Below are 23,678 nucleotides of genomic sequence, written 5' to 3'. Positions count from 1 at the left end.
TAAAGTAAAATAAGCAGCTGGAAACTTCTAATATATTATTGATTATGCTCATCTGTAATATCATTAAAAGTGTTTAGCTTTCTAATGCAAGGAATTTTTGTCATAGTAAGCGGGTTTGGAGGGTCGGGAAGCCTTCATCTTTTAAAAGTAATTTTAATTTGCGTGGGTTTTTTTTTTCTGCACGGTGATACTTTGCAAGTTTTTCTTAGATAAGCCCTGTACTAATTGGATACTAAGCACATAGCCACTCTAAAAATGCAATACTTAATTTCCCCAATATTCCTATTTGAATGGAAATGTATTGAGAGTAAAGTGAGACAATGACAGCCCATCTGAGGTAGTTTCTTCAAAGAAAGGGGGTCTACAAAAAGCTTTCCTTGCATAATTTGTGCCCCGGCCCTCAAAGCCCTGTTTGCAAAGGAAGTTATAGGCTGACACATTTTTCTTTACTCTTTTGGTTCGGGCAAATGCCAGCGTTCTCCCAAACTCTTTTCACACCTCTGGCTTCAAGGAGATGAAAGTGGCAATTCCTCTTTTCTTTGAAAATCATTTCAGTCTCGGCGCCTCCACATCTTGCCAAAAGAACTAGCCTGGAATGAAGCAATTAGAAAAACCCAAATAGCTTCATTTCACCCACACAAAAATGACAGTCAATATGAAAGTAGTTTTATTGAAGGAAGAAGACATTTGTATGTGCTTTTGATTTGCCTTAAGCCTGTTGAGTAGCGTTTACCTGGTTGACTTCTAGTCTGGGGAGAAAAGTTAAGCTCATACTTTTTTTTTTTTTTAATAGAGTACTAGTCACGTTGACTGTAGATTTTCTTTAACTTTGGAGGGAATGGCTCCATTCTAAATTCAGACCCAAGGTGGGGGCAAAGCTACCCTTCCACAAATGTGACTTAGAAAGGGGTCAGTTCCTTTTGTATAATTCGGCAGAGTTTGTCTTGCAAAGCAGAGGAAAGGCAGTTGTTTGCAGGACTGCCCAACCCCTCGCTGGCAGGGAAATAAAATGAGAAGCCTGCTCGCATTCACGTGTTTGACCGAGCTGTTCCCATCGTAACTTTTTTTTTTTTAATTCCCCCTGATGTGAAGGGGCTGTGAAAAGAGGCAGGTCCTGCCGCACTGTCCTGGCACGTTTTACGATTGTGATTCCGACTTTCCTCCTCCAGGGACAGGCACGGTCCCCCTTCCTCCCTCCGGGAGAATGCCTCCCTGCCTTTGCTTCTTTCTTCCTTCCTTCCTTGCCAAAGGATCCTGAATTTCTGAACCGGTGGCTAGGGGCACAAGTTAGGACAAGAACATGCATCCCAGATGAGTCCTAGCGAGAATCCTGGAATTTTTACTTTAGACATTGTTTTCTTTTAAAAATAATAAGAAGAAATCTCAACTTTGGAGATGCAAGGCAATTGACTTCAGGCTGGAAGGAGCTAGCTGGCCTGACCTTATATAAGCTCGGCTGCCCTGGCGTTCCCGTCCACCCGTCTGGCTTGCTGAACCTTCTTTCTCTCCTGTTTGTCATGCAGTACGACGATCTACCCCATTACGGGGGCATGGATGGAGTAGGTATCCCCTCCACGATGTACGGGGACCCGCACGCGGCCAGGTCCATGCAGCCGGTACACCACCTGAACCACGGGCCTCCTCTGCATTCACATCAGTACCCGCACACAGCTCACACCAACGCCATGGCCCCCAGCATGGGCTCCTCGGTCAACGATGCTTTAAAGAGAGATAAAGATGCCATTTATGGGTAGGTATGGTGGCGAGCAGGGTCACTCGTGGCGATGCTTCCCCTGCCTCCCGGTGCCCATGGTGAGAGGCAGGTTGAAGCTGTGTGGGTTGGAGGTGCCTTGGGTGACTGTTCATTCTGGCTGCATGAAGCACTGGGGGAAGCGGCCTGGCCGTCCCGGAGGCTCCCCGACCCTCGGTCTCCATACTCTCTCTGTGGCCGCGGCCGTGTCCTGGAAGGGGTCCCAGAGCGAGAGAAGTTGCCTAAAAGTCGGTGGTCCCCCTCCCGGATTGCCCCCTTGCGCCTTGGAGTCCTTCCTCGCTTCGAGCGCGTTGGGGCTGCTAAATGTAGGCGCCTTTGTGTGGGGGACGAAACTTGGGAGTTTAAGGGAAAATCTTTTAAGCCACCGATTGTTCTGACTTGCTCCGTTTACTCAGCAGCCGTATGCTGGCTGCGCCACTGCACAATAAAACCCAGGGAGCGAGGGTGCAGGTCAGGGCCAGGCGGAGCATGTTTTGCATTTAGGGGAGTCTGACCACTGAGGTCCGGGAGAGGGGTCGGCTCCCGATTGTTACAGCCGGGAGGAAACTTCTAGACGTCTTAACACTTTGTGTTGAAAGGCGATGCCTGCGGAATTGAGCTAGAAGTCAGTGCTGGGTGCAGCTGGGCGGGAGGCTGTTGTCCGGCAGAGTCCTGGGCGCTGCGATTCAACCCCGCAGGAGCAAACAGCCCGGCAAAGTCGCTGGTGCCTACTGTGTGCTCAGCAATCGGGGGCGCTTCTTCTACTTTGCTGCAACTTTGAGCTGTCTGTATGTCCTCTTAAAAAAACAATTCTGACAACACTGACCCTCCCCCACGAAGGGGGAGAAAATATCTTTCTGCTTTATTTTCTGGCCCCTGGTGCCCTGGGCTTGTTTAAATCCCAGCGTTCCCTCTGCGTGATCCACTGCCAGCGGTTCAGACTCTGGGACAGAACTTTTGGGGAGGCTTTGCAAAGCTTCTCCCCACTCCACCCCCGCTCCCCAACTGTTAAATTCCCAGCTGAGTTGTGAGAGCGAGTAAAAGACTGGAGACACCTCCTTGGGCCAGCTTTTTTTTTTTTTTTTTTTTTTAATTTAATGGGCTGAGACAAGCGACATCTAGGCCCCTCACCAGACGAGCTGCTCCGCCACTCCGAAATGGAAGGCCCCACCGCAGGAGCCCTCGCAGAAACTTTGTTTGAGGGGCGGCGGGGGGCGTCCAGCAGGGGAGGGGAGCATGCAGAGGGTCGAGGGGCGCCCTCCCTGTTTTCCCAGGACCGAGGGCTTGGGATCGGTGGGTGAAGCCGGGTGTCAGCCCCCCCAGAGCCTCGCCCCTAGTGAGCGCCTGCCGCCGGGATCCCCCAGCCGCTGCGCCGGCAGCCGCTCTTGGAGGGAACCCACGCCCGGGCGCTCGGGGAGCCCCCAAGTCCAGCGGCCTTCTCTAGCACCGGCTTCTGGGGTGCTGCGGAGGGACGAGGGCTGGCCGGGGTGGGAAACTTAATTCAAAATGGCTGCTGGAACCGCTTGGGTTTTTATTCGTAGCAAATGTTGCCAATTTCTCAGGCCAGATAGGCTGAAGCGATCCTCAGATACGGCCCAGCAGTGGTTCGGGGCCTCCGACTTCAGGGCACCCCTAGCCAGGGGAGGGGAGCCGGTCATCTGGGCCGGGGAGGGGGGCCAGGGAAAGCAGGACAGTGGATGACAAAACCTGCGACTGGGAGTCTCTGCCTGGAGCTGCGGCGGCTGCTCCTCTCGGGCGCATCTTCCACTGCCTCGGGACTAACACTTGTGTTGTTTGTGATTGTTCTATTTTCTTACAGACACCCCCTCTTCCCTCTCTTAGCACTGATTTTTGAGAAATGTGAATTAGCTACTTGTACCCCCCGCGAGCCGGGGGTGGCGGGTGGCGACGTCTGCTCGTCAGAGTCATTCAATGAAGATATAGCCGTGTTCGCCAAACAGGTCAGCAAATACATGTTTCCAAAGAAAAATAGAAAGAAAGAATGAAAAAGAAATAGTAGCGAGCCCCTCCCCCCCACGCGCGCGCACACCCCCCCACAGATTTTCAAAAGTAGGCAGCAAAGAGTCCACCCACCCTCAGCCGCGCCTGGTCCATCCACCTTGAGGCTGCCTACCCTGGGGAGGGTCTGTCGTGTCTGTGCATGACTTCAGATCGCCCCCGTGCGTCCCTGCGTCCCCTCCGCCAGCTACCGCAGAAATCCCCCCAGCGTAAAAGCTAAAACCTCCCACCCCTCACCTTGGGCCGCTTTGGGGCCTGCGGAAGCAGCGCCCCGTATCTGGGCCCTGCTAGAAATAAGTGAGTCAGGACTGCTTGGGTTCCCCCCAAAGTGTTTCCAAGCAGGCCTAGCGCGCTTGTCCCCAGTCCCTGCGGGGGTTTACATCCTGTCCCAGCCAGTGCAGTAAGGCCAGAAACTAGCAAGGCGACCAGATTTCAATGTTACTTTATTCTTTCTTTCTTTCCTGCCCTCCCAACCCCCTTTTCTGCCCTTCCACACTTGTATTTAGATTCGCGCAGAAAAACCTCTATTTTCTTCTAATCCAGAACTGGATAACTTGGTAAGAGCTTCCCCCTCCCCTCCCCCCGTATTGCGCCCAGCCCCCCACGCCCCTGCAGCCCCCTTGGCTTTGCCTGGAGAGTCCCAGGGTGTCTAGCCCGGTCTTGCCGTGACTGCAAGTGCCTGCGTCCACGGACAAGTGGTCCGGGACAGGCTCCCGAAGAAATAAATTCATCTCGAGAGGGGCCGGGCAAGCTTTTGTTTTTATGACAGCCTGGCCGCGCAGCTCTAATCAGCGCGGGGATTTATCTCCAGGCCTGTCAGCGTGTGTGCTTAAACTTCGCCGACTGCCCAGCCCTGCGAGTTTCACCGCAAGGGCAGCGACCGGACGCGGGGGCCCCCAAACATTCAGTTTGCCTGCCAGGTGCGCGGAAGGCCGCAGCAAAGTTTTGCAGAATGAGAAATCATAATTTGGGGGATCCTCTGGGAAATTTTCCCATCGCTCCCTCCCAGCTTGTGAGGAAACCCCTAGTTCAGGGCAGTGGCCCTTGGAGGGGTTGGGTGAGGTGGGGCAGGTGGCACTCAGCAAGGGGCCAGCCATGGAGGAGAGAGTGTGTATGATTCCCAGGTAGATGCGGTCTTATTGTTTTACCTATTTTTTTTTCTTCTTAAGTAATATAAACCTCTAGATGGTACCCAGTCGCTGCTGTTAAGTTTTAGTGTTTTTGTCATAAATCAAAATCACTCTATTTACTGGGGGCGTGGGGTGGGCTGGAGATGCTGGAGTTGTGACAGCCAATTTTCTGCAGACCAAGAATGGGGTGCTCACACGTTTTGTATCTTTACAGATGATTCAAGCCATACAAGTATTAAGGTTTCATCTGTTGGAATTAGAGAAGGTAATTTCTCTAGCCTCTTGTACTCCCCCCCCCCCCCAGCCCCAACACAGAAAAGAGGGCCGCTCAGAATGGCTGAAGTTCAGGCTTCTGCGACATTTGCATAAATGTCTTTCTTGCTGGTAATTAGTGTCAAGGCCAATCCTAGCGTCCATTTCTCTTCGCAGTTTAATTACAATTTCAGCCACTGTCACCGCCGCACAAGCACCCTATCCTTGCGTTCACTCTCAGTACTCTGCTGGCTCTGTGTAAACAGTTGCCATTCTGTGCACCCTGGCCGCTGTTTGGAAGGCTGTTGTGAGTTTACTTCACAGGTTAATACCTCCGTGGTCTCTCCTTTTCCTCTTCTCCTCTGTGCACTCTGCTGGGGTAGGGGCAGCAGTTTTGTTTCGTTTTAGTGAGTTTCTGAGACAGTCTGGGAGCAGCGGCAGGTCAGACACAGAGGAGAGGTGGAGGGGAGGAGGAGCTGGCGAGGAGTCTGGAGGAGGTGGTGGGAGAAGCGCATTAAATGTTGTGCAGAGACAAACCAGAGTTGATAGTTGTGTCAATGCCTTGAGTCTTCCCGAGCTGCACATACCCACCTTCACACTCCAGGCAGGGTGTGGGGGAGCATCATGGTGCTAGCAGTTCTATAAATCTCAGCAATAAAAGCTTAATGCATTGTAACTCAAACTAACATTGAATTGCAAGCATACTGGGGTTTCTTGCACATTTTTGCAGGTTAGCTGTGCCCAGGACCTAGAGGAGACCAATTCTCTTGCATCTAAATATTTTGAGGCATTCCTTCCCCTTTCTCTTAAAAATATTTTGATAAATTTCTTTGGCTGGGTACTGGTGACTTGGTTTCCTTTACATTTTCGTAGAACCACTTATCATGGCTTATGGGTAGAATTCTTAATCACAAATCCTATAGGGTCTAAAAGTGGCCAGGCAAGGGTCTGACACCCCAGTACAGGTCCATTGGAGAATCTGTGTGTGTGTGTGTGTGTGTGTACATTCACTCTCCCCCTTTAAATGCATTGGAAAGGGATTTAAAATAAGGCGACTGGCTGAAATTAAATAGTTTACCTTAAATGTCACCCACACAGGTCACCTCTCTAATGGCCACAACCCCAGGAGCAGATGAATTTAGCACGGGTGTTGAATATGTTGTAGTCTGTGAATCATCTTGTCACTGTCAATTTTCTGGGATATCTCTATTTTGCAAGAAAAGAAAGTTATTCCTAATTCTGGATGCGTCTGGGGGTCTCTGGAGGACAATTGCCCCGTGTTTCCCCTCTTTGGAAGTTTGGTTCTCACAAGGGGGGTGGATTGCACTTGTCAATGTCACTTATGCACTCCTGATTATACTTCCACTTTTTTATTTCTGTCATAATGTAGGTACACGAATTATGTGACAATTTCTGCCACCGGTATATTAGCTGTTTGAAAGGGAAAATGCCTATCGATTTGGTAATAGATGACAGAGAAGGAGGCTCCAAATCAGACAGTGAAGATATAACAAGATCAGCAAATCTAACTGACCAGGTATGCGCTTTTCAATTTCAACATCCCTGGAAGAGAAAAAAAAAAAATCTGCATGCATATTATTGCTTGCTGGGTCACTACCACCTCCTTTTACTATTTGCATATGATTAAGTCTCTTTTAGATACATTTCCATCGAAATGAAAATTTTTGAATAATGTGGCTATTATTGCTTCATTAAAGCCGGCTCTGGGATTCGACCTGGAGAGATGAGCTTGTAAAAGCTTTGCCTGCAAACTTGACCTGTTTCTTGTCGCTTTTAATTTTTGTCTTTATTTTATTTACCCTCTGTAATAATGGGAGTGTTAACTGCCACTGACCGTCTCTGATTGTAAGGCTTTGTTCCGGGGCATTCCCCCCACCGCCCCCCTTCTATCCTAAAGAAAAGTGTAGGGTCTGCTTATTTCTTATTTTATTAGGAATAAACCCAAGATAGGTGGTCTGAGAGAGACAGTGAGGGTTTGAAATCTAGCAAATGCCGCCTATTTTCTCCCTGTCTGTACGGTTCATTAGCCTGTCTTGTCAGTTTTCCTCGGCCGAGCGCTTCTAGACCTCACTGAGCATTGCTTTGTGCGGTGTTCGCTGCAAGCTCGCCCGTTTTATTGTACTTAATAGAAAAAAATAAGAGCAGGCCGAGGTTACCAAAACAGATAAATATGGACTCTTCTCCTCCTCCTTTTCCACTCATCCTCCAGCTGGTATGTGCTCGGGGCCCTCTGGGGGTGGCAGCTTCTGCAAGTGTCAGCGTCAGGGTCATCCCGAGGAGGTTCTTAGGGGTTGGAGGGTGGGGGACCCCATGCATTGCTGCCGACTGGGCTCTGCACCTCCAGCCTGCCTCGGCTGGCTGCGACCCCTCCTCCCTCTCGGCCCTTCTTCCACAGCATTGCTAAGAGGGGACGACTTTTATTTGGAGTTGCTGGGGACAGTTTTCTTCCTGTCACCTTAACATCCCTGTTCCCAGTCTCTCTCTCTCCTCTCACCTTTTCTGCCGTTTCTGTGTCTCTGGTTTGGCCCAAACGAATTGTGAAAATGCAATGAAAGTGAGAACTTGGGGAGTGAGTGAGATGGACAGGGCCCAGGACAGCCCTGTTGGGAAGACGTAGTAGCTAGGAGGCCAGAGAGCCAGGGGGAGAGGGGGCCTCTCTCTGCCCCCTAGAAGAAGTGAAGACCCCAAGTCGTTTCTTTTCCCTACTTGGCACGTGAGTTCCATCTTGGGGGAAGAGCTCGGCCTGCCTTTGTTAAGTCAAAAGCCAGCTTTGTGCAAATCCTGCCCTGATCACTAAGGGCTGGCGGCTGCCTGGCGCAGCCTGTAGCTGACACGTTGCTCATGGTGGCGTCCTAGGGTTTCCCTGCTCTCCACACCACCCGGTCAAATCAGTCTCCAGTTTGAGTTTCAGGGACACCCCTGAGACGCAAGCGGAACTCCCCATTTGCTCATCCTGAATGTGGCGGGGCTGGCCTTTCCAAGCGCCAACTAGCGGGGTCCTCGCTGTTCCTCGGAGACTAGGAAACTTTAAACTGTGCAAAGTGCTAAGGACCCGGCAGCCTGTGCAATCCCGGGGCGGCCTGGCAGAGGTGGGAAAACAGCAGGCGGCCCGCGACCCTGGCCCTGCGGGCTGCCCGGGCGGGAGCTGTTAAATGCAGATTCCGCCGAGGAACCCTCGGGTTCTGCTGTTGAACAGAAATTGTAATCCAACAAGCCTAACTAGAAAATGGGATTCTGAAAGCTCTGCAGTGCCGGGTACATAAAGCTATTTGAGCAAATTACAAGAATCGCTCAGGGGCATGAATGAAATCAACACTTTAATTGCCTCCAAAATGAAGATTTATACCCCGTGTTCTGCACGAATCATTATTTTATTAAAGTCAAGGATAAAGGACCAAAGTTATATATATATATATATTTTTTTTTTTTTTAATGGAGTTAGGAGGATACATTCTTGCCTTTACTCTTCCGGCAAAGTTTCTTAGCCCAAGTGCTTCAACCTGAGATGTGCAAAGATCGCGGTGCAATTGTATTAGGGAAAACTCCCTGAGCTGTTCTCCTGTCCTATCTAGAGAAGGAGAGTGGGACATCTGGTCTCCGCTGCTGGAGAGTGGGCTTCGCAGCTTTGGCTGGGGCTCGTGGCGCTGCTGGCCGGGAGCTTGGGCGCCTTCATGCGGTGTCGGGCTCCCTCAAGTCTCGATTGGTTAGAGAACAGCACACCCAAACTGTGCGCACCATCGGGTTCCCAGCGCCCAGGGGAGGCTGCGTCTGCATGGTTTAGGAAAGGGCAACCGGAGTCTCGGACGCGGGTGGCCTGCCCCGCCCGCTCCGGGGCCAGTGAGGGCTGAGGCAAGAGGCCCCCCGGCCCCGTCTGGTGGGCGCCAGCCCTCCACCCCCAGCCATTTGGAGCCCTGTGGGCCGTGCCGGCTGGTGCTGAGCCCCGGTGCGGCGCCCAGGGGGCCGGGACGCGGACGCCGGCCCTCCCCACCTGTCTGTGAAGGCGGCCCAGCCAGGTGGAGGCTGGGCACAGGGTGCGCCCGGGGACTGGACGCTCCAGGTGTAGTGTGAGCGCAGGGCCTCGTTAGCTCATTAACCCCTCTGTCTCTAGGGCCTACTGGCGACATGGTTTATTTTATTTTACTTGGTTTCCTCGGAGGGCGCGAAGGCTACCACCCGCGCCGAGACCTGGGATCGACCACTTTGATACCAGTCGGGTTCCCGGAGGGCTCAATTGGAAGGAAATTCACTTGGCCTTGTAGTGCTGCTGCTGCTGCTGTTGTTGTTATCTTATCAGATTAAGACGCCCAGAGAGGCTCTAATCCGGTTCTCCCCCACCCTCCATCCAAGGGCCGCCCGGAGGTTCCAGGGAACCGAGAGCCACCTTCGGAGGGCGCGGGCCTCCTGGGCGCCCTCTCCTGACCGCCGAGCTCCAGGCTGGGCACACTATCTCCCGCTGGACCCGGGTCCGGGGCGGGTGAGGGGGCAATCTAAGGGCAGCCTGGCGACCCCAGGAGATGAGGACCTTGGTGCTTGGCGTCGAGAGAGGGTTGGGCCAGTTAGGCTGCCGAAAGGCATGCGGCAGCGAGGCGGCGTCCGTGGTGGAATGAAGGAAGCAGAGAGGGCCTAGGCGGGGAAGAGCCTGGGCCCCCCAAATGTCAGTGTCCGGGAGGGAGCTGTTTTCCTTCCCGCCCTTGTCTGTGGCTCCTCACTCTTGGAGCGAAGGTGCCCGGGCCTCCAAGCCCGCCTCCCAGGCTGGGCACGCCTGACTGCAGCAATGAGAAATGGCCTGGGCCTGTGCTGGGCCACTCGCGGCCGCCCTGGGTCTCCCCAGGAGCAGCAGGAGGCTGAGAAAGTGTCCCCTTGGGCTACAGTTTGTGTTCCACAGCGGCTCTCTGGGGGCATCCTGCTCTGAATTTGCATTTAACGGTTCCTGGCTGGGGACTGGCGGGCTGCACAGGGCGCCTTGTTGCGTGTTAATCCACATTTGTGCCTGGCATCTGGGGAGAAGTAATATGGCTCGCAGAGATGGAACCAGAAAGCCAGTCAGTTTAAATGCCAAGGGCTGGCTGGCTTCTGCGGATGCGAAGGGGGAGGGTGCTGGGTGCCGCCGCTGGGCTGTGCGACCCAGACTGCAGGACAGGGAAGGTCTTGGGGGATCTGGGGCTGACCTGGGCCCAGTGCTGACCTGGGAACCCTGGCGAGGCCAGTTCTGTTTCCAAAGTTTGAACTGTTGTTCAAGGCATAGTTAGGGCTCTGATTCTTGAGAAGGTTAGATGGCGAAAGTCTTGGGACCAAAGCCGGGTGAGGGTGTGCGTTCAGGGCAGTTGTCTGACTAAGCAATGGTTGGGGAGGGGGCAAGGGGCAGACCTGAGGCCCCCTGAGGGTTGGATCTGCCGGGGAGGGAGGCGGAATCAAACGAATAGGGAGCAGATCGTGGCTAATACTAGAAATGTAATTTTCCATTTTCATCACAGTGGAAAGCTGGACACAAACAGTGCTGGGCAGGAAAGCAGGCCCTTGGTCAGGTAGTTTGCTCTTGAATACTCACATTCAAATGTATCTTACTTTAAAATGCACATGCTTTTGTAGGGTCCCGCTTGGTGCCTTAATCCTGCAGCCTCCCTGGTCCCAGGCCTGGCAAAAGTTGGCGGTTTCCTCAGACTCTAACTTTTATGTTGTTGTGAGTCCTGTGGTGTCTTCTAATTCCTTTCTTGATATATTTCAAAGGGAAACTATGACAGGATTCTCTTTAATGATTCAGTGATAAGGTGTTGACTACTTGTCTGTGTGCCAACTAATTGGGATGTTCACCCGAGACCCTGTATTGCTTGGTATCCCTGAGTTGAAACTTAGGTTTTAACAGGTGTGTTCTCACTGTCACTTTCTGATTGGCTTTTAGTGTGTATTTATGTGTGCATGTCGTAATAGCGATACATTGATTCTTAACAGAGTCACGTTAAGACATTTTAGAAAAACAATAAGAAAAACACAAGATCTATCCAGATAGGTTGAAAACAATTACGCTGTTACATAATTTGAGATCTCAATGCCAATACTACAACTTTTTTCCCCATCCTTCTCTCTCTCTCTCTCTCTGTCTCTCTCTCTCTCTCACCCTCTTTTCCCTCTTTCCCCAGTGCCAGTATCATGGTTAATGGAAAGCCATGGTATTAATGATACTGGGTGCAAAGTAAAGCCCCACAGCAGTAACTCTTGCTCAGTGATTCAACTAGCGCTGTGGCAATACGTCACCCACACAGCAGTTCCTCTCCAAGCAGAGTGACTCCGTTGCTCACCACTCAGGGGTATGCGCAGTATTCATACATACTATAGCTACTGGCCTCAACTTACAGATTTCTATTAGAAAACGTGCAGAAGCCTAAACAGCAGAGGAGGAAGAAAAGGCTTAGAAAGGGCCCTCCTTTCAAGAGTGTGTGGTATGCCGTGATTGGCCAACTTTGAAAATATACAAAGTTTTAATCATTATGTTTTCAAACATTGATGTGTTTAAATGTTAAAATGTTTGTCATAATCCACAAGATTAAAAGCATAACTTTTACTGGATGATGGATGCAAAATTACAAAGTAAACTTCCATATGCTTGCAAAATAGCCTATTTGTGGTTTCATAGTAGAAGCTTATATTTCTTAAGGCCAAGCAGAGAGCTTAACATATTACCAAGGGGCTCACTGTTATAAAAATGGCTTACCTTCCCTTGCAGGTGAAGTTGGAAAAACTATGAACAATGCATAGCAAGTTGTATTAAGACACCTTAAAGCAATGAAAACATTGTCAACATGAATCCAAATAAAGCACTTTCACTATGTAATGCTTTCCAGTGCAGCAATATATTTTAATGGCATGTAAATATGTGAAACAAATGTGAAATGCTGAAGTTATAATAAGTGATCATTTAATTGTCATATGAGTGTGTGTGTGTGTGTGTGTATGCTTTTAAAGGGAACTTGGCTATACAGCCAAATTCTTATAGGGACTAATAGGGAAATGATCAAAAACTAAACATGATATAAGACTTCCTGTGAGAAAGTCTATAATTTACCATTACTTGACTCCATTGTCAGGGAAATAGTTGAAGGATAATAAGCTGATATCTTTCTCTTTCATTTTTGTTACAGTCTAAAATGTTTGCAGAGGTAGCATTTCATGTGGCCTTTTTTTGATTATGCTATATGTTCTATTGATATCAAAGCAGTGGTTGAATTCATGCTATAATGTGAAAAATCTAATATTTAAAAATTAAACAGGAATTACAAGATTTTTTTTTAACAAATAAAGAAACAAAAGTAGAATGCATGTGACATAGTTTATCTGACAGCTGTAGAGATGTTAGGCTGATAATTTTTCAACATTCTAAGAAAACATTGATGCTTTAAATAACTGAAGTTTGCTGTCCACGCTTATCAGGAAGCATCATGATGTAATACCTGGTTACAGACACTGGGTCTAAAACATGTGAACAGTCTCTACCCTGAAGTTTTAGTAATAATTCCAAAGTTTGCCTTTAGGGATCCAGTAAAAGTTTGGATGTTTTATTATCCTTCAATCTCTGGATGAACCTGGTGTATATAAAACAAACTTTAAAAAATTCGAGCTGATTAATATGTTTGTGTAGCATAGAAGATAAAAGGCCATCTAGATGATATCCTTAATTTAACATGGAATGATTTCAGGATTGCAGGAGTTTGGGAAAGCTTTAGGAGACTTCAAGAGCTTCTCTAGCAACTAGACCTAAATCTGGCAGTTGCTGGATTTCCCACACTTACACTTTTGACATTTTAATAAACGGTATAGAGAATACTGTGTGAAATAAGCGAGAATATATTCATTTAAATATTTGTCACTAGGATGCAATTTCAATCAATTTAATGCATTCAAGTGTGCCGAATTAAAGCAATTGGCAACACTTTACTAGACTCTCTCTGCATATTCTTTTACCAAGTAGCATTTCTTAATCTAGCAAATATGTTCACAATAAAGGGAAATAGTTCAATTTAAATTATTTTATATTTTTTTGACTTATTCATTCAGAATTTCTAAAACTGATTAAGACAAATCATAAAGAGTTTGTTCTCTGGTGAAGAAAAGGTTTATTTATTTATTTCATTAGACACCTGTTGTTTCCTGGTGTTATGACTATGTAGAGTCAGATATAAATTATAGCCAGGACTAAGCTATTAATTATTGCTGTGAAATATCTCTGCTATGACTTTTCTATGACATATATGCACACTGTATATGGCATAAATTAATACACACCAAATAAATTGTGAAAATAAATTTTCCATTATGTACAGTTTTTTAAAAGTACATTTTTCCAATTGATTCTTCCCTTGACACTTTATGACCCTATTTATAATTAATAGGTTTATACTTGAGACATTTAAAAAAAACTTGAGTATGTAATATTATGACTCTTTAAAAAACTTAAAAATTAAATCATATTCTTCCGCATAAAGGAAATGCTGCTGTTGTTCTTGATTAGTTTACTGAGTAATACTTTATAAATGACCACAAACTTTTTATGAGTTTCATCAGATTAAGTGAAATGTTATAATCCTACTACTACTTTTTTTTTTCCATTTTGACATAGTAGAAAGTCTTATATTGTGTAGTGGATTTAAACTTTGATTATTTTAACTTGTTTAAAAAAATATTAGAAAGTAATTTCTTAGTCATTCTAGAATTATTCTAATAACAATATCTGATAACATTCTAATATCAACCCCCCGAGAACAGAAGCTGTTGTAGAATTCGTTGTTGATGCTCATAGATTCCCATTTTTATAGATTTTTTTCTTATTTTACCACGTAGTAGCATGTTTATTCTTGTTAATTCTGTGAATGAAACTTGCATATATAAAATCAATTTTGAAAATTCAAGCAGATGATTTTGTCTATATAGTAAGAATGATAAAAAAGAAAGAACACCCTTGCAGCACCCTTAATTTCATGCCGTGTTTACAGACTTGTAAGATTGTGGCAAAGCTTTTTTGGCGTTTTACACTGCTGCTCTAGGAAGTGTGACTGTATTCTTCATTAACTGTCAATATCTGGGCTGTCAATTTATTAGAGAGGTGGGTTTAAAGTTCTTGCTTTTTCGGATCAACTCTTTCCTACAATTGCCTTAGTCTTGCGTGTCTGGAATTAGTAGTTGACTAGTTTCTTAGTCCTGATGGTCCCGTTAGAGGACCTGGTGGGTTATTACTCACATGTGAATTTATTTCCTTGAGAAGATGAAAAATGTTATTCACCTTAGAATAGGCACAGGGACCAAAGTCATCAAATATTCCCAACCCGTGCTTTACAATTAGGTGAACAACTGAAAACTGCCATTCTTATTTGCCACCCCTGGGGCTGTGAGCCTTGACAATAAAGATCCTATCAGGCCTTCAGTGCACTTCCTCTGAAGGGCTGGGGGTTTGTTTTCATCCACTGTGTTCTTAACTGATAGTCCATATTTGGTCCCAGACCTTCATGATTTACATTTTACTCTAAATTTACATTCACATTTTGTCCCTTGGAAACTCTTTAAAGTATGTTTATGACTATTATGAAACTTGGGAAAATGAAGTTTATAATGAAATTGACACAGCTGTCAAAAGTACAATGAAAAGAGCAATTTGATGTAAACCCAGAATTTTCTTATCTCATCCCAACTTCGAAAAGGCTATTTCTCTTCTTTTAAAAATGTTGGAAGCTGAATGAATGCGAGTTTCTTTGTTGATAAAACTCTTCTTAATGTCTCCATAACTGTTTTGATGTGTTCTCAAATGTTAATTTGATAGACAAGCTATAATTAACTGTGACCTATATTGTTTTCTGTATTCAGAGATTATTTCCTAGAGATTTGAAAACTTAATTTTAAACTAAATTGTGTACAATGTCTGAGTTTTAAAGACATACTTACACTATTTGTGTGAAGTGGAGTGTTTGTCTACAAATCTTTAGAAGGGAGATACTGGGGCAGTAGAGAATGTTGCTTTTCCAGTGTAAAGTCTTAGCAAACTAATTAGAGCACGTGATCCATTTTGGATTGTTTTTAATATGTGAACTTTCTTCCTATATACTGAAAAAAAAAACACCCTACTGTATTTTACTAAATTCATTGATGGTGAAAGTTTGCCAGCAATGCAGAGAGAGAGAATTTTAAATAGCAAGAGAAGGGTTAGACGCTATTAGCAATGATGCTATAATCAGAACAGAAACATTGACAGTAAATTAAATTGGGTTTAGTTGGAGCATTTACTTAGAAGTGTCTGCCAGATCTTGGATGTGTTTTAAAATCCTCTCCAGAATGTTTTTGTGTAAGGGTTTTATGATAACTTGCCATTGAATACACTCTTATTTAAAACTGTGTGTTCGTAAGAGATTTAGCCTCCTGCATAGCCACCCTGCCCTTCACTCTTGAACAGCTCAGATAAACGCATTATTTGTTTACATTCGATTCTATACATTTTTAGGAATTTGGCTGTAACTCTGAGTGCGTAGAATTTACTTCTTGAGATGGGGTTAGCGACTCTATCAAAAGTGGGCTAGCTCTAAGTAGGTGATAAGGATTACCTTCTTATCGTGTCCTGTGGAGCTGTCACGTGTTTATACTTCGCAGCTCCAGATGCAAATGCGTCTTGTCATTTTTGGTTTAGTCATCATAGTTTACTTGACTCCAGTTTCTAAGAAAGACAATCCAGAATTTTACCTTTTGAATTGATCTTGGTGATAAATTAAAATGTGTGAGAAAAAGAAAAGCATTGAGTTACTGAATCATTTAACCCTTTCCCTTCTTTCAGTATGTTTTTCTTGTCTATGATGTGTTCCTTTTCCGAGGAGTATTTTTAGGAAATTACTAGCGTGGCATCATCATGCTCGAGTGCTTTTTGAGTGCTTCAATGCAAAGCAGTGAGCAAAGTATCAGACCCCACTGTGTCTTGTGTTGCCTTGACCAAGCCAATGGAATCATGTAGACTACACTGCTCTGTGCATACAGAAAGTATTGGTGTTCCAATACTTTTTATTCTAATAATTATGTAAAGCTGTTAACATTGTACGTTTGAGAGACTATAGACTTTTTTATTCTGGATTTTGCAGCAACTTAATTTATTTTCCAAATTACTCTGCCATTTCAATTAGCTGCATTATTCTTTGCTCTTGTCTTGCAACATTCTAAAGGCTTGCTTGCCGCCCTAATAGTGAGTTGTGGGCAGGTTTGATGTTTATTGAGAGCATGTAAAGAATATGTCAATGCATAAGAGGAGAATAAAAACACTGACAAATCAATTAAGGAGCTTTTTTTTTTCATTTCCGGTATATTTCTAGTACTCTGAATACCCTATAGCTGTTAAAGCAGTGGGCCTTCTCTAAGATGTTCTGCGGATGGCTGGAGAATGGCATTCCTTAATAGGTGTGCCATGGAACTCAGAGTTCTACTGCTGGAATTCACAGTTCCTGTGGTTGACCTTGCTGTGGAGTGCTATTCTAGGAACCACAAACTCAAATCAGATTTCAGGATGCTTCTAGAAAGACCTCTAGTGAGTTTAACTTGTGAGTTTAAATAATGAACAAGGGGGCATCATCTCCCTGCCACTATAGTGTACGGATGTCAGAGAGTTTGAAGACCCGGGGATCCTTGAGGAGAAATGAATATGGTAGAAATTAGAAGAAGCCAGAGTGTGCCTTAAAAAAATTTAGGGAAATCAGAAAATATCCTATTGCTACTTGATAGTAGAAATCAGTGATCATGTAAATTTCTATAATTCTTTTATCCAAAACATGATGTTAGAAGGTAGTAAAAAGCAACAGGACTACATTTGGTTGAATATCTTTTTTTCTTCTCAAGTCAACATTGCGCATTGTATGGCTTGGAATTTTGGAAAGGGGATAGAGAAAAGTTCAGAAACCTGTAAGAAGGACCAATCAAATGTTCTTCTAGTTTCACACCCTCAGGCAGGTGTGGAACTACTTCTCAGTGAAGTAGGCAGTTTCCCCTTAGAGAACTTGTGTATGAATCTAGACTTTGCTATGAGAGGGGTTACCTTGATGGGTCTTGGTTTTATCATGTGTGAAATGGGGATAATAATAATTTCCACTTCACTGAGTTATTCTAAGAGCCACATAAGAGTGGATTTAAAATATTTAGGGTAGAAAACCATAAAGGGGGTTTACTAAAAGGCATTTGTTTTCTCCTCTGTATTCCATCCAGCCTTCAACAATGTGAATTGCATTTGGGTGAAAAAATAGGAACCAATTGGCTAGGGTGTTGTCTTATAGACCACTTTATAATTAGAGTTTTATTTAAATGTCATTTTATGATTTATCACGAGGGGGTGACGATTATTCTGATTTCATCATACTATAAAAGGGAACTGGGTCCTTTGATGTGTCACTGAGATAAACAGTGAATCACTGCAGATTTGCTCTTAGGGTAAAATTCAGAGCACAGTTATATACTGATTTGTCCTAAGTGGTTTTTTCCACGTTTATGAGTACAGATGCTTCATGCTGAGGCCTAGCTACTTACAGGGTCTTATCTGCTTGTGCTTAGAATACAATGTTTCTGCATTATTGGATGTTCTTTCTGCTAGGATGCCTGTTTAGAAAGTTTGTGGTTTGAACTTGTTTTATATAAGACACTTTTGAGTTTGTTTTATCTTAATTTGTTTGTAGAACAAGGAGCAGTGATACTAAGTTGCAAGTACAAACATTGGGAAACAAACTATTTTATTAAAGACATAACACCCAGGTACATTGGCACCTCTTACTGCTGAACAGACTTGATAGAAAATATCCTAAAATTCAACAGTAAATTTGTGGCACATAAATGAAGAATATGGTTTGAACATTTCCATATAAATATTTGGAAATAAAGTAGTGTCTGTTGGATTTGGTTTGTTGTTTTGTCAAACTTGTAAGTGTATGAACTATGGTTCATAGGTATGAGTTCGGGAATAAAAACATATCACATTGTTGATATCATTATTGATAGGAGCTTATTTTTATTAACAACACACCAGCCTTAGTACCAGGATACAGAATGAGGAAAGACCATTAAAATATACCTTTTTACAAGATCCATAGTGTGCTTGAGTTTTGTCCTTTGTTTGTGAGTTTCCCCCTCAACACACTACTTAGTAGAATTTGGACATTCAGTGCATCTGAATAATTTCTCAATTGCACATGTGTACTCTGTTACTTGCCAGTTAGATTTTTGTGAAACCGGTTTGTCAATTCTTATCCATTTTCCCTTGGTGGCCATTATTGTTTTTCCTTGAAGTTTATCTGAATGTACCCCATGTAGAAATCAAGAGTGTTTTCTTAGGCTGCGGTGGCATAAACATGAGCTGGTGTTAGCATCGTTCTCAAAGCAGGAAAAATGGGCCAAAAGCATGAGTGTGGTGGGCATTTCATCAGGAACGCTTTTGAAATAGTTTGTATTGTTTTACATCTGTGTACTGTTGCTTAGGATTGTCAGTTCATTTTTAACTTCTTCGATGGATTAATTCAATTCTGCAGATTAGCGAAGTCCGGAGACTGTCAGAATTGAGGCCCAAAGAATATTAGAATGTGGGAAAGAGGAGTTTAGAGCAGCTTTGGGAAAGTGTCCCGTGACGTAGGGTGCTTGTTTCCTAAGGCTGCTGCTCTAACCACCAGCCCCAACAGCTAGCCCCCAGGAATGAGAGAATGAAACATACACATTTTCAGGAAAGTGGATAAAATATTAAAGGGCTAATGAATTTAGAAAATATATCTGACAACTCCACTGCTTTGAATGGCATTGCAGTGTAATGGAGAACATTTTGATTCGTTTTCCCCATTCTTGGTTGCTGCCTTCTGTGTGTGATGTGGGTTCCTGCTGCTCTGTGTGAGCACGCACACACGTGTACCCTGTGCATCCTTCTGTGTCTGAATGCAGGTTTCAGAAATTCCTGGAGCTCCTACCATCACCTGATAGAAAACTTTTCGGTTAAAGATGAAATTACTCCTTGGAGACTTTTCACCAAAGGCAAAAAAGCACAAAAATTCTTTTCCTCCTCTTTGCATGCCTCATTACACAGAGATAGAGGATTCAGTGTTTGAAAAATTATCATTTCTGTAGGTTTTATTTGTGGTACTTGAGAACTGGGAAATAGAAAACTCAATTTAACAGACCCCATCTCTGCCTCCACAAACTACTCCCTCGACTACATGGGGCAGTAGACATATGACTGTGTGTGTGTGTATTTGAAGACACCGCAGTTGCTTAGCTGTTATGGCCTTAGAAACCTACTTCATTTGATGCTGAATTAGACACACTTATGCCCTGTGCAAAGCTACCAGCTGGCACCAATGTAGTGTGTGCCACATTGAAGGGATGGCTGGCTAATCACTGAGATGTGCTTCTAGATTAAAGAGTCAACAATGGCCAAAGCAGTTGTGAGAAGAGGAAATGTGGTGTCTTGGTGAGAGCCACAGATCCTGAGAGGGGATGCTGGATTTCCATTGTCTTACCACTAATTGACCATCTGCCTTGAGTCACCAAAATTACCCTTCAGGCCTCTATTAAGTGGAGTAATAGCACATTTTATCGCAGCTTTACAAGGGGGCTCAACAAGAACCCTGGCAGGCCTACAGCTTTGGCAAAGGTAAAAGAATGGAGGAGGGAACAGGAAAGGAAATGAGAAAAAGGAGAGCTGGCAGAGAAAGTGAGATCAGTGTGCAAGTGAGGTAACCTTTTGAAACATCATCTCTGGGGAAGGCCAGTGTGGGTCACCACCAGGGACTGCCTCAGGCAGCAACAGTTGTCCATCTGCCCTCTAGCATTTTCCAGCAGGACATTATGTGGGCCCAGAACAGGTCTATCTAACCAGACCATTCCCCAAAGATTTTTATATGGCCCCTGGTTCTACATCTACATTAGAATTATCTATATGTCCCCCTCTGGCATTGACAAACTTCTGAAAGCCTCAAAGGCTAGAGGGGCAGTTTTCTTGTGTTAAAAAGGCCAAAGCAGAACTGATTGCCTAATCTTGTGACTTTCACTTCTAAATTTTGTTTAATGATTTCTAGTTTTTTTTTCTTGAAATGCGTATAAATGATTCCATTTCCCCCCCTTTGCATGACTGAATTGGAAGTTGAGTAGATGTGTCCTCAAGAAATAAGCCTGGAGTGGAGCTGAGAAGCCTTCACCTAGGGCTCTGGCAGTTTGTAGTTGCTCAGTAGTTGCTGGAGAAGGCGCTGTGTATGCTTGATTACCAGCAGGTGTCATGGAGGCCACCAGGATTAGCAGCAGGAGCTTCAGCAATGTCAGCCTTCGAATATCCCCATTTCCCACCTTCAAGTGCACATAAGTAGATATGTATTCATTTCTCACAGTGGCACCTTGATCTGTTTTTTCTTCCTCACCTCACTGTGTAGGAGTTTCTCTGGTCCCCTTCTTCAGATGGTGTCACTGATTGAGCGGTGTGTCAGGGCTTGTATCTGTTTGGAGTCCAGTGCCTGTAAGGATTCTGAGAGATATCTTCAGAACCCTGTTTGGAGCAGAAAGATCAAGGGGAGGGGTCTATGTAGATGTGGGAGCCTGACATTTAGGAATCCCAGCCAAGGGTTGGGTGAGTGCAGATGAACATGTGGGCATGTATGAATGAGGAAATGCAGAGTTGGAAATGTGAATGATTGTGTATGCAAGAACGTCATGCATGTGGACACGTTTCTCCAGTGAACTCATGTTCTCCTGACCTAGGGGAAACGAAATGATGACTTTTGGAAACAAGCCAGCTCTTTCTGGCCATTGGGGATGTTCTACTATAGAGCCCATGGAGATGTGAGAGAGTAAATATAACTTCCAAAAGAAGAGGACACCTACTGATAGGTGTGGGCTGACTTCAAGTTTTGAGCATGCCAAGACTCCATTCATTTCTACGTAGCTGCTAGCTGACTTCTCTGGGGTCAAGTCATCACATTGTAAATCATTATGCTTTTTGAATGGGACAAAGAAGGTAGAAATTTTTAAGAAAACAAAAACGTAGTTTATTTTTGGATTAAAAGTAAAACAACAACCAGATTGTGGCATCACACTGGAGTGATGAATGATTGGTGGAGAAGATGCACCCATGTGCTTTCTATACTGTAAAGTGATTTCTATGTATTGGGTGGTAAATTAAACTTGATGGGCTGGGGAGGAGCAAACCACCTGCAAAATCATGTTAGTTCAAGGTGAAAATAAAATCAGTTTGCATTCCCTGAGCGCATACCAGCTGGGAAGTAGCCCAAGGCATACCAAGCTGTGCACGTAGCCAGCTCAGGTTAGCCTTTCTTTCCAGAAGGTCTATAAACCGAATACACCTGTGTGTAGATAACCCAGAGTTGACTAGGTCAACCTGTGTTGTTACAGTTTGAACTGTTATCTGCCATTTATTAAATACTTGCTGTGTGCTTAGCCATTTACATGTGTCATGTCTGGAGGGAACTATAATTTATCCCTATTTACAAGTAGGACATGAAGGTTTAAAGACATTGGGAATTGTCTAAGACCATCGAAGCAGCACAGCCAACTTTCAAGCATGGAACTGCTTCACACTTCCTCCTTTGTGGCTGTGCCACCACTGAGTACTAAGGATACTAAAATATTTTATAGTGGTGTAGTGAATGCAAGAAATGTGAGATGCTCTTAAATTGTACAAGTTTTTTTAGACATTTTGCAATTTTAATATAGGAGATCACAGAATCATGTGAAAAACTCACATGATATGCATTATTTATGTTACGATGTTCATACATTTAAAATATATTTGTATCTGTTGAATTGTAGACATTTTCTTAGGATGGAAGAAAGAGGGATGAATAAGTGTAGTCCAGGACTTCAAAACATTGCTAGTGTAGAGTTGTAGGCAGTCACAACAGGCCACCACCAAGCAGTGAATCAATGACATGATGGCTGTGTGCTGCGATGGCCTGAGCACTCAGCGAAGTGGTGACATGCTCACCTTATGCACTGTGTTAATGAGGGAAGGCTTTCTGGGGAAGGTGATGTCTGAGCTATGCCTTAAAAAGCAAAGAGGTAACAGGGGCTGGATTCAGGCTGGGCAGAACAGGTGCTGCCAGGTGTAGTGGAAGGATCAGCAGGAATCTGCAGCAGTGAGAGGCAGTCACATGTGGTTGGGGGTTGGTGGGGCACAAAAAGCAAGGGAAGGAGTGGTCTCCAGGGGGAATTATGAAGGGTTTCTGTGCCAGGCTAGGGACCTTGCATTATTTTCTGTAGGTAGCAGGAAGCAGCTCATTTATTCAACAAGAATTTTCTGAATGCTGCTAAACCTTAGGCCCAGTAATGTTGCAATGATAATCAAAACTGATATCACTTTTGTCCTTATAAAGTTTGTTCTCCAGTGTAGTGGAATTCTTCTACAGTTTTGCATTGAGGAGAGCCTTAAAATAAGAACAGTAAGAACTAAGAGGAAAAATGAAAGCTTTATTTGAGAACTCTAAAATGGACAAAACTTGGCGATTCATTAGATGGAGAGATGATGAGAGATGTCATGGTGGTTCTTGGGTTCATACTGTGTGTATCCTAGGGTGGTAAGCAAAAAAAAAAAAAATTGAATATAAGACTCGTGGGAGACATGAAGACTAGAGCCTTTATCTTGTTGAGTGGAGTAGTAGATATCTTGGCTTGAAGCTGGTTTAGCAGATAATTGGACAGACACATCTAAACACATAAGAAGAGATCCAGAGACACAGATTTAGTATATTATAGGTGATAATTCTAAGTATATTAGGGATGAGCCCAGCGTGGTAGCCTACTGGCTAAAGTCCTTGCCTTGCACGTGCTGGGATCCCATTTGGCTACTGGTTCTAATCCTGGCAGCCCTGCTTCCCATTCAGCTCCCTGCTTGTGGCCTGGAAAAACAGTCAAGGATGACACAAAGCCTTGGGACCCTGAACCTGTATGGAAGACCCGGAAGAAGCTCCTGGCTCCTGGCTTTGGATTGGCTCAGCTCCGGCCATTGCAGCTGCTAGGGGAGTGATTCTTGGGACGGAAGATCTTCCTTTTATCTCTCCTCCTTTCTGTATATCTGACTTTCCAATAAAAAAAAAAGTATGTTAGGTAAAGTAGTTGTCCAAGAAAAACATGGGAACTTTAAGAGAATATGAAGTGTGCTAAAATATAAGGCCTAGATAGGAACTGAGTTCACGAAGGAAAGAAGTAAAAGGTCACCAATAGGTATCTATATCAGGATGCCAGGATAGACTGTGAGCATGCTGCCTACTTGTTGGGATATTGGTGGCACAGGAACTATTGGATAGTTCCCTTGAGTTCCGTAAGCACTTAGTGCATGCTGAACGTGAGCCATACATTATGCCACTCTAAGAAAGGAGACACAAGAGGTTAAGACACCATCCTTGCCCTTGAGGAGGACACAATAGTCAAGAAAGGTTATTGTGTCCATTTCACTACCAGATACCAGTAAGATTGCCTTATAAATAAAAAAAAATCACACAATAAATCTTTAAAAAGCA

The 23,678-nt window shown here is 44.7% G+C and overlaps 1 protein-coding gene across 4 annotated transcripts in view; it reads left to right on the top strand.

Annotated features, from left to right (window-relative positions):
* Positions 1-23,678, top strand: part of MEIS1 (Meis homeobox 1) — a 142,061-nt gene that overhangs the window by 896 nt on the left and 117,487 nt on the right. For 2 of the 4 annotated variants that reach the window (XM_040993310.1, XM_040993309.1), the window contains exons 2-7: positions 1,524-1,750; positions 3,570-3,711; positions 4,276-4,326; positions 5,114-5,164; positions 6,542-6,688; positions 20,689-20,694. In XM_040993310.1, coding sequence (XP_040849244.1) covers positions 1,524-1,750; positions 3,570-3,711; positions 4,276-4,326; positions 5,114-5,164; positions 6,542-6,688; positions 20,689-20,694 — 624 coding nt within the window. The remainder of the gene's footprint in view (positions 1-1,523; positions 1,751-3,569; positions 3,712-4,275; positions 4,327-5,113; positions 5,165-6,541; positions 6,689-20,688; positions 20,695-23,678) is intronic. The other 2 variants (XM_040993308.1, XM_040993311.1) reach the window with 1 other exon arrangement.

The sequence above is a fragment of the Ochotona curzoniae genome, unplaced genomic scaffold, assembly GCF_017591425.1.
Source record: "Ochotona curzoniae isolate NIBS_2020 unplaced genomic scaffold, NIBS_Ocur_1.0 contig_883, whole genome shotgun sequence".
In the NCBI taxonomy this organism is placed as follows: domain Eukaryota; kingdom Metazoa; phylum Chordata; class Mammalia; order Lagomorpha; family Ochotonidae; genus Ochotona; species Ochotona curzoniae.
This window is presented reverse-complemented; position numbering and strand designations above follow the sequence as displayed.